Here is an 11,495-nt window from a genome sequence, read left to right as displayed (position 1 = left end):
GAGAACCGAATAGTGTGAATGAGTTTCTGGGAGTCACTTAAGAGCACCCCAATGCCTCGCATGCTCGATGTCATCTAATGAGCTTCAATATCTGCTCAGGTGAAGGCATAAAGTAGATTTTCTGTAGCCAGTCACTATGACAGAAAGGCGCTGTTTGGAAAGTGACGCACCAAATTTTCCGCAGAGAATCACGTCCCGACCGCTGACATTTCGCAGAAGTTTTTTCATCGCAAAACACTGAGGTCGATCCTTTGTGCTATTTCAGGAAAACTTGGGAAACGGCCAAATCTCTCTCAACACGGACATTCGACGCAGTTCAATATGCGCAAGAAGGTCTTTGATCTGGAGCAGTGATATAGGAAAACTGGTTTTATCTCCGTTAAAATAAAGTTCCCTTCGAAAATCAGCGAAGCGGATACACATTTAAGAATTTTCTTTGTATAGATAATGTTCGGACGAGAAAATTTGCTTTGTTTTTGGTAAACCTAGGGATTTAGTATAGGTACACAATATTAGCTTAGTAAAGTGGTCTCGGCTCTTTATTCCGCTCTCCTATTCGATAGGCGACAGCTTCAGTATAAGAAGGATATTGGCGAGTTCGAGAATATGGCAAGAAAAATATTGGACTAATAATGTATTTGCTGTAAAAATACCTCTCTTTTTGTATGTGTCCCTACCAAAATAGTGATATATAAGATTTAGAAAATCTATAAGTAGAACAACTATTATTTTTAACATTAAAATACAGGTAGGTTAAATATTTAGACTAAGTAATCTGTTGAAAGAATAAGAAATCCTACATATCTTTTTTTTGCTTTCTAAATATACACTAACTTATATTATTAACCCATTTTTAGGTAAAAATGCGTCCAAGGCTGAATCGCACAAGTTTAGCAAATACCACGTGCACGTTAATGGAAACATTTATAGCTCATTTCCGCCATGTTTGTAGACTACGCAGCATGAGCACTGATGGAATAAACAATTCCATTTCATTTCTATTTTACCTACGACATGAATATCTACTTGAGCCTGACTAAATAGAGAATACAGGCTCTTATTAAAGGTATCCAGAATGTTGAACAGTTTCTAAGAAATGACTATAGGTAACAGCCCTATTCACCGTAGATATGGGTAGTGACTTTGAAAACGTAAGATGAATAGGATAAATTCAAAAATATAGGGGTCAGTCTTCGGTTTCACTTTCGTGGGGACCGAGTTCGATTCCCAGCATGTAGCTATAACTTGTCGGAGTTATTTGCGTTTTAATTTAAGAAATTTAATATAACATGTTTTAACGGTTAAGGAATGAATCGTGAGGAAACCCGCATGCCTCCGTAATGTTCTCAATGTTAAGTATTCCAATTCGCACTTGGTTAGCGTGGTGGACTACGGCCTAAACCCTTCTCATTCTGCGGGAGACCCGTGCCTTGTAGTGGGACGGTGATGGGTTGATAATGATGAGGATGACTTCACCTGGAAAAGGACGTATTAAAACTCAAATTATGTACAACGAATAGTGGTTTAATAATATCAAGTGTTGCCGTCGGCAGCACGCTGCTGTGCAAGTTGCGCGGCCGCGCAACAGTGAAGCATCAGTGCAGTGAGAGCGCAGGCGCGGCCTTCCCCACCGTCCTCACCGCTTGCATCCAAAGCTGACAACTCTTCGCGGACCGCTTGAAGCTGGGATAAAAGATAATACCATGTTACTAGATCTAGACCCCTCGACGAGTGGACCTGGCAACAGCAGATGGGGTCCCAAGGGGTAAACGCAGCGTTGGTCGGCCTTCAACGAGGTACACAGACGACATCAAGCTAATCGCTGGAAGCTATTGGAAACATTGGCCTATTGGCATTAGACGTCAGTCGGTTGAAGTGATGATTATGATGATTACATCTAAGGCTGGTAGAGGCTACTAATTTTGGTATGGTACAAAAGTTAAACAGGCTAAACAACAAATTTTTTTTACAAAAAAAAAACAAATTTGATAACAAATTTGATATCATCTAAACAGCGAATACATTTTTATATTAATCAACCTTGAATACTGTATGCATCAACTAGCTTTTAATCGCGAAAAAATTTGCAACTTCTACCAACTTTAAAAGAAAATGTGGGTGTACCCTGGTAAACTGACCACGCATAGGTTACGCAGCCCTTTCGAAAGTACAGCCGTTATGTTATGTTGTGTGATTGTGTAAACAATGCATTTTTATGCAATAGCAGCAATCGCAATTGATTTTCTGGCATTTTTCAAGAGATCAGTTGTCTGTCTCCGAAACTATTTATGAGATCCATATAAAATTTAAATGGGACAATATCAGAATAAACCTCTATCGAAATAAAAATATTTTTGTAAATCCGTTTAATTGAGAACTCTTCCTTTTTGAAGGAAGTCGGTTAGCAATAAAATACGAGAACAAAAGGTGGGTCCATGCGTACACGTGTTCCGCGTTCTCTTACTATTTCATATATACATGTTCATACAGCTGCAGTGAGCAGGCGTTCTAATCTCGTACACAGAATGCGAACGCGGGACAACTAAAACAAGTACTTTTTAGTTCTATAAGAAAATAACGAAGAATTCGAAAATTAGGTCTGATTGTTTTGTTTGATTTCGTTTACGGCAAAAGCAAAACAAATGTTGCCGTTCAAAAAGTGCTCTTGATTAGACATGGCATATAGGCATATCTATGACTAAACATAGCTGTATACACTAATCATAGTATTTATTGCTAGCTGGTATTGTGAGCAAAAAGTTACTTGATGTGGTTTCTTAATTTGATATCTTTAATGCTATTATATTTCTATTAGCGAAATTGCATTTAGATATTTCAATTCTTAAGTTGAATCCAAGAAGTCGTTGATAGTCCCAAACCAATTATTTAATAGCATTAGTAACTAATGCTATTAAATAATTCGGTACTCAAGATGTTAAAGACCCGTTTGAAAACTTGGCGACGCTTTTGAGAAATTAAACTTAAACTAATCTTAAAACTTATGTTAAAAATAAGCTGATCTAAAAAACCTTCATTTTTCTTACTCTACTGTAAAATTATCATTTATGCGGTATTTAAACACTTATGCGGTATGGGACTACCAAGGTCGATAAGAAGTTGTATCTATTATTTTATAAGCATAAGAATAAATTTCGATCATCATAAAATTTATCTCAGCATACTTCACACCACAACGGATGAGACATTTTGACAATCTCTCTTACCATTTCGTGTATCTGTGTAGGGGTGAGTTTGGCCGCAAGATCTGGAGCTGAGTCTCTCGCTGCAGCTAAGAGAGCGTCTGGTGGTAGAGCGCTGCGTAAGGCTGGCTGCAACATCGCCCCTACTCCTGCACGGGCTAGCCATGTCATGCCGCATCCGCTGAATGGATTTCCTGATTCTAGTGACTGTTTCCTAAAGAAATTATAAAGGATGAATATAAACAAGTTATAGCTCAAGTAACTGCAAGGCTAAAGGTGACGGCCGGAAATCGTAGCGTTGAGAGACAAGGAGTATAGACGATATCATGATGACAATATAGTGAGCAGGAAGGATAATAAGGGTAAGGCAGAGGTGAAAATCTCTATACGCCACCTAAGTCTAGCTGTGACATTAATTGAGACGAAAAGGTTATAACTTTAGTTTGGGAGCTACAGCATTCTCACAGGCGACTGTATAGACAAGGACGGAGATTATAGGTGCTCGTGTGAGAAGCCAACATGCGCTAGTAATAATTAATATGTGCAGCCTGCCGTGTGACTTTTATTTCATTTTCAATAAATATGTTAAATATCCTACTAATATTATAAATTTGTATGGATGGATGGATGGATGTTTGTTACTCTTTCACGCAAAAAATATTAAAGCAATTTAACTGAATTTTGGAATGGAGATAGATTTTACCCAGGATTAACACATGCAGGCTGCTTTTTATCCCGCGAAAATGTACGGTTCTCGCAGGAACCATGGAATACGAAAAACCGCGTACGAAGTCGCGGGCAACAGCTGATTCACTATAACTGCATCCAGTGTTGTGCATGTCTCGATCGCGAAATCCTAGAGCGGGTCTATAATTATTAGGTTTCGTGCCACGCGTGGTGTTTGCAAAGTGATTTCCAAGCTTTGCACTATTAATAGTTATCATCCATATAACGTCGCAGTAGTTCAATCAGAAAAAAACATCAGACATATTTTGAGAGCACAAAATAAACTTTCTTTATTTCGTAAAGAATAAGTTGTCCCGTTGTTTTACCTAATGATCCGCCCACATCGCGTCTGCATTCATGGCCAAGACGTAAGTCATTAGTAATTACCTAATCTCATATGGCGCGCATATACGTCACTGCGGTCACATCGTATTGAACTTCGCCTCTAACAAGTGCGCTAGCCCTTAGAGCCCTTTTCCTGTCATGTGGATTTGCCCGCGTGCGTATAAGCGATTGATCTTAGACCTTACGAATTCACGCAAATCAGAATCTGGTACCCATCGAACAATTACGTGGCTGAAGGTCATATGTAACGCAGTTAGCTTTTTAATTTAATTTTATTATTGGATCTTTATTGTCTGACAAATACATAATAATATAAACCGTATGCATTTTTCTAATGGTTGGTATTTCAGTAGATAAGAAAGTCTTCTGATTCTGGTTGTTGTGATTGGATATATTTGTATAGTTTTAATCACAGAAAGGTGCTTACAGTATATATTTCACGTAAACTTCACGTATGGCGTTTCTTACACAATGAACATTAATCTTAATGTGCTGTAATCTGCGAACAGCAGGAGAATCTGTACGTTGTAATGTATAATTTCTTCAATCTTTATAATCTCCCGGGTACATGAAGAGATACGCTGTTTTATACTATACCTGGGAGTGTGGCTGGGCGAGGGTGGCAAAGACCGCGAAGAGGCGTTGCTCTTCGGTGCACATAAGGAATGCGCAGAACCAGCGCGTCGCAACCCTGCCACCAGCGCACTCATCGCTCCACCGCCTTGTTGTGGAAAAGAAAACAGGTATCTTGCTGATTGGCTGAATATAACATACTCTTGGAAATACAGCGATAAGCTATCCTAGACATGAGCGAGTGTTGAATCAGCTAACTACGCGAAAACCACTCTAAAAGAGTGTTGGAAAATACCTATAGCGATTCTCGCGTTCGATAACCAAATCAATAACGCTAGTATGCGCGCCACGCAGAAATACGAGTATATGTTTACCCTAACTCGCCTAACTCTATCGAAAAATACGAGTACCGGGCACAGATAATTATTTTGTGGCACGCATGCTAGCCCTACAGGTCAAAATACGGTGTTATAATTCCTATGGTGTACGATTTGTTATTCTTGCTTGTTTTGTTGTCATTTGTTTACTTTTTAACCGACTTACAAAAAAGGAGGTTCTCAATTCGGTTGTTTCGTTTTTTTTACGTTTGTTAGCTCAGAACTCTGTCATTTATAAATCGATTTGAAAAATTATTTTTTGTTTGATGGGAAGTATACCGTATACTTCCCATTCGGTCACATCTTTATCAGATCAAGATCTGTTGAAGGGATCCTGGAAAAATTGAGGGAACTCTTCAAATATTATATGGACACCTATAGCGATTTGATATCTATCGCAAAGACACCGACTTCAAAATGTTGTAGAAATTATTTCTTGCTATTACAAAGCTAAGGAAGAAAATACTTTAGAGACATTTATAAGAATAAGTATCCCAATCATTTGTGTATAAGGAACGTATTCCTGGAACTACGTCGGTGTCTAATTGTTCATCGTGTACGAAGATATTGTCTTCCTAATCGGAGTTAGGAATTTGGCATCAATGAAAAGTAAGTACTTATTTATGTTATAATATAATTCTTCGTTAGAATGACGTATCATTATTTTAAATTGTAAGATTTTATTTCCTCAACAAAAATACTTTATTGTAGTAACAAGCAATTATCAAATAATGTAGCGAAAGTATATTATAATTACAAATGTATCCAGCTGACCACTTAACTTTATCATAGCCGATTAATTTAGTTTATAAAAACAAATCTTTTTTATTATTTTTTATTTCATTACTTTCACCTGGGAGTAAGTGATGATGCAGTCTAAGATGGTAGCTGTTACGGAGTATGGCAGTTATTCTATGGTGTGTTCCTTCGCGACATCGTACCGGAATGCTAAATCGCTTAGCGGCACGTCTTTGTCGGTAAAGTAACTAGCCACGGCCGAAGCCTCCAACCAGACCAAACTGGAGAAAATTCAAAAGCATAAATTCCCAAATTGGAATTGGATTAACAGGAATCGAACCCGGGAGCTCTAACTTAAAATCACAACGTTCGCCGATACGTCGGGAAGATCTTCAAAAAATTATTATGTATTGCGAAAATTTCATGGTATGCAGTGCTTTTGTGCATGTATGGCTTGCACGCCACTGGCGGTAGGTACTAGTTAGATTACTCACATTTCGAATGCATATAAAGTGTTTAATTGGTATTCCATAATGTGTTAGAAATTGCTATGTTTATGTAAAGTCATTCTTCAATGTAATGAAATAGTATCAGGTAAATCAGCGCAAAATGAGTTCTATACTGACAGAAATAATGCTCAGTTTTCATTGGCAACAGGTACTTAGCATCAGCTGACGGCAACCTCAACGAGATCGCAAGATAACATACAAGAGCTACATTGCATTGTCTTTCAATTACGAAATGTGACTCATTATCCTTGAAAATTAAATTAAGCAGGCCTCACTTTTTAATATAATTGTTATTTCTTAGTTTGCTAATAACTTACGGGCTTTTGGGGTTGCATAACCACATGTATATTGGGCAAAACGAATATGAGTTTCTAGGAAGGCTAGCGGGGTCTTAATTGGATGCGCTCGATAAATCAGGCAACTACGTACTGTATACAGCCAGTGTTTCGATGTTTATAATAAGCAATTTCCTAATAGCAATATGAAGTCTAAATCTAAATCTATTACTTATATTAAGCACGTGGAAGTTCTATAAATATAATAAACGCCCTTCATAGTTTTGCTGTGTTCCGATAAGCGTTCTATACGCTTATTTTATTTATACGGTTGTGCCTAATAGTAGAGTAGTTTCCGCGTATTGCAACACTCTAACGTCGGAGGAAAATAAACTCAATTCACCTCGTTTTAAAACATAAATTCATCAAATCTTTCATAGCTAGCGCCCCTAGCGGAAAGTTTGTAGTATAAAAATGAGCAGTACGGCAAGATCGATTTAAATACATAGAATTAGGAACACCCAGAAACCGTGTACACGACTAATATTGAAGCATCAAAAACCACTCCACTTTAGAATGGTGTCTCGAACAAACGGTTAGTCACCTCATACCATTTAGCAGTGGACCGTAATTATTTTACCTCTAATTTTCTAAGCGTTCACCGTAAAATGGGAAAATGGAAGAAAAATTGTCAGCTAGCAACATTCCGCGGGTGTAAAGTGGAACGTTCGCAGGGCGTTTTCACTGTTTTTGGTAACAATGCACTGCATACAATAATGGCTGAATGGGGATTCTGTATGTTCTTAATTCAATGCTTAAATACAAGGAAAAATAGGGCACTTTTACTCTGACGTTTGTGTTTCAATACGTAAAAACATAACATCTTATACTATAGGTATTGGTTTCTAAATAGACTCATTAAGAGCCAAACTTTATTATCGCAATCTCCTTTTTTTTTTCTTGAATGTCTATATATTGGTAGATATTCCTACCTTTCTATAATTTGCGTTTGTATAAAACAAAATTTGGGGGGCGTGTTCCTTGCATGCTCTGCTAAGTAAGTTTTACTCTGTTTATAGGCAATGATTTTCCTCTACACAAAGTTACGTAAGGTTAAGGTAGGCCTTCTGTTTGGTCCATCTATTTGTCAATTAGTACTATAAAAAAACTCAGACCACATCCTGGACAAAAAAATAAATTTTTGACAGCGTATGCCAATTATCACATAGGCCAGCAATGAATCACTAAGAAGTATTTTTGAAAGCTCGATTTTTGAATATTGAATATTGATATTTTTGAATACTCGTAGTATGGGAAAATATGGCGGATTCGACAACAAGTGTAGTAATTAGTACTTAGGGTACTTATTTTGAACTTGCTCTCTTATGTCACACACTATCAAAGCCGTAATGTTAATTTCAATATGATACTATTTTTATCCAGACTAACGCTTAGTTGCAGTTTAAAGGTCATTAAATAATTTTAATTTTTTACAAACTTGGCTATTTTGCTTCAATCATAATATGTTTGGCAATCGTACACGATATAGTAAAATAAGATTTATTTTACCAAACAATGAAAACACTATGTTTCTAAAAGGAACGGCAGTAATGGAAAACATATTTCTAAAAGGGAAATCAAGCGTCCGACTAGCATGATGACTAAGGAGTTAACTAATTCGGTTTAAAGGCAATAAACATCCAACCAAACAAATGATTCGCAGAATCACCCGCGAATCCACAAGATCTGGGGCAAAACACTGAGATTGAGAAAAACCTGTGTTTATTTGTGTTGGTACGTGTCAGAAGAGTCCGGGTGTGTTAATAACGGTTTCGTCAGCATTCAAGTAGCTCGTCTGCGTAAAGAAAAACGAAATCCATTACATCTAAGATATGTTAGGTACATTACAACCGCAATGCCCAAATGTTTTTAATAAATAAAAATAATTTAAGATAAAATGATTATCATTTTCAAAATCTGCTGATTTTAAATCAGGATAATCCATATAAGCTAAGTAAATACGAGTTTTAGAAGTTCTGAGTATTTTTTTATCAAATATTACAAACCGAATTTCATTACTTAAAGTATTTTGCAGACCTTGCAGATTGCAGAATTAAGTTTGTTAAAATGTCCTTCGGCTGTAATGTATGTACACTATTCTGCAGCAACTAAATAGCTCTAATTATATATACATATTATATTAATATATTGTTATGAACAATTACATATATTACCTTCTTCTTGGACATCCAAGGAGTCCTTTCTTTCTGATTTTTCGTCATCATCCGAGTCAGGGTCTCCGGCACTGTCCGGTTCAGTCATGGTAAGCTCTGGAGGAGGGCATCCCACTCCTGATGACGAATCTGTAAATCAATTAGTATCTTTACCATGACTTTCGTAAACTATGCTCTTGATCACATGAGATGCCATACTTACGAAAGAAAGGGTCAGGGACACGTCACTTAGCTAAACGGATTGCCAAGAGAAAATTGCAAAGGGCTGTACAGGATGGTTCTGAGGGCATTGGAGTTTAAATGTGTTTAAAAGGCTAAATACCAAAAGACCCTCTTTTCGAACTAGACACATAACATCGAGTGAGTCGCACGTAGCCGCAGGGCGAACACCTTTGTGCAGCTTTTGAAGAGTACTATTTGAAGTGTGCAAGCTATATAAAAGGTTCTATCCAAGGTCCGTCCCGACACAGTGTGGTATGTGCTTGAACTTTTCAAAGTTAACAGGTAAGTTTAATTTGGTGAATGTTTTTGGAGACTAGCAGAAAATAAATTTACTCGCGTTCAGAGTAACAGGCATTTAATACAATAGCTTGTATTGGCTTTCTAAGATCTCCTAAATGTTATTTAATTCTAGAAAACTTGCAGAACCAACATTACCTATCAAATTTATGAACTCGCAGTAACTTGGTTATTTATTTTAAATAGGCTCATTATCTTAAGATTAATTTATTTCATAAAATTATTGTTATATTTTGGGTATTAATTTAAGCAGCATGTTCAAAGTACTAAATTTTGAATAACAAAATAATCATCAAAAATCTTGACATTCATATCCCATTAAACAAAGCCGTATTCCTTTATTTATATAAATGTTTTCTTCACCAAAAGGATTTTGTCGATTTGGCCTTGTTTTTAAATATATTTGTTGACATTACGCCAAGTCGCAAACGAGATGAAAGACACGCATTTCTTAAATGTGGTCAATGACCGATCCTCAAAGTTTTTTTTTAAAAACAACTTCTGAACGATTAACTGCAGGATGCTAAGGCGAAATTATAGCGTTGCACGTTGTCACTTGTCGTGAATTTATTAAATAATCTCTACCGGACTATCTATCTATCGTCATCTGTGCGCCATTTTACTGACTTCATCAAGATAATCATCATCATCATCATCATCGTAAACCCATTAACGGCCCACTACAGGGCACGAGTCTTTTCTAACAATGAGAAGGGTTAAGGCTATAGGCATCTCCACCAGGGCGTATTGGTGGATTTCACACGTATTTCAAAACATTATGGAGAAGTCTCAGGCGTGCAGGTTTCCTCACGATATTTTTACCTTTCCTTCAGCGTTAAAGCAAGTGATATTTAATTGCATAAGTTAAAAACGTACATAACTCTGAAAAGTTAGAGGTGCGTGCCCGGGAAAGAACTCGGTCGGATCAGGAAGCCTAGATACTAATATACCGCACCAGATAATAATTATATTTAAATTTTATGTATTTGTTAGGTATTTATGTGGTGGATGTACTCAAAAACATCTTAGAAGTAAAATACCTACTGTTTCAGGGATGCTATATACTACATATGCATGGCCGCACATTTTAATTATGCCTTGTTACTTACTATTTTGGCATTATTCCAATAATGAAATTCAAATTAATCACAGTGAGCAATACAAAATTGGTAACTTTTATTTAATTATTAGAGACCTAATGGTTATTTTTTAGCTTTCTGTTACCCAAAATAAGTACCTAGGTGTTCTTGGACGTCTCAAAATATAGTTATCCCGAACATGTAATTAGATAAGCTTTAAAAGCCGTTAAAAAGCGTGAGCGTTAACATCCAAAGCAATCAATCTTTTCTCGGGAGTCTTTATAAGAAAGCTCCTTTGTGTGTCTATTTATAGCACATTTAAAATACACGAAAGTAGGCGTAAAACCCAAACATAAAATGTGCCAGACATTTAAAAAGGCTGACATTTGATTGATAGTCTCTGGAGTGAATATTTGCTATTCAGTTTGGTCTGATAAAAACTTTCGACGATGCCTAGTTACCACCCTATATCGCTATCGAAGATACCGGACTGACAAGTAATTAAGCATGCTTAGACATGGCATGACATGTCTAACCGATTAGTACGCCTTCATTGTGACGCTGAGGAAGGTCAGTCGTATAGGACGGCTAGCATTTGCAGGAGACAACCATTTTATCCCTCGATTCAATCCACAAGGGCTAAAATTTACTCATCGGCTTAATCCCTTTATTTGCCGTGCAGTATACAATAACTTAGGAGATTGCGAGGTAACCGATAACTTAAAGAGACTGCAGGTAAACCATAACTTATCCTGGAAAGAAAAAAATATATATTTACCTCGATCTTGTCTAGGGACGCAAGGCGAAGTCTCCTGGCACTTCGTAACGCATTTCTTGTGACAACATAGACCACAGTTGCGGCACTGCATTGCGTCTTTTAACCAAATCTAGGGCAACACAATTATTTTTTATTATTCAAC

The 11,495-nt window shown here is 36.9% G+C and overlaps 1 protein-coding gene across 2 annotated transcripts in view; it reads right to left on the bottom strand.

Annotated features, from left to right (window-relative positions):
* Positions 1–1,519: 1,519 nt before the first annotated feature.
* LOC120637839 (PDZ domain-containing protein 8) overlaps positions 1,520–11,495 on the bottom strand; it is a 28,556-nt gene continuing 18,580 nt past the window's right edge. Inside the window, exons 11-15 of one of the 2 annotated variants that reach the window (XM_039909869.1) lie at positions 11,354–11,462; positions 8,978–9,106; positions 4,869–4,992; positions 3,225–3,414; positions 1,520–1,683 (exon numbers count right to left, since the gene is read on the bottom strand). In XM_039909869.1, coding sequence (XP_039765803.1) covers positions 1,534–1,683; positions 3,225–3,414; positions 4,869–4,992; positions 8,978–9,106; positions 11,354–11,462 — 702 coding nt within the window. In that variant the 3' untranslated portion in view covers positions 1,520–1,533. Of the gene's footprint in view, positions 1,684–3,224; positions 3,415–4,868; positions 4,993–8,519; positions 8,599–8,977; positions 9,107–11,353; positions 11,463–11,495 lie in introns of those variants that run through there. The other variant, XR_005659459.1, reaches the window with a different exon arrangement.

Source organism: Pararge aegeria, chromosome 4 (genome assembly GCF_905163445.1).
Source record: "Pararge aegeria chromosome 4, ilParAegt1.1, whole genome shotgun sequence".
In the NCBI taxonomy this organism is placed as follows: Eukaryota; Metazoa; Arthropoda; class Insecta; order Lepidoptera; family Nymphalidae; genus Pararge; species Pararge aegeria.
This window is presented reverse-complemented; position numbering and strand designations above follow the sequence as displayed.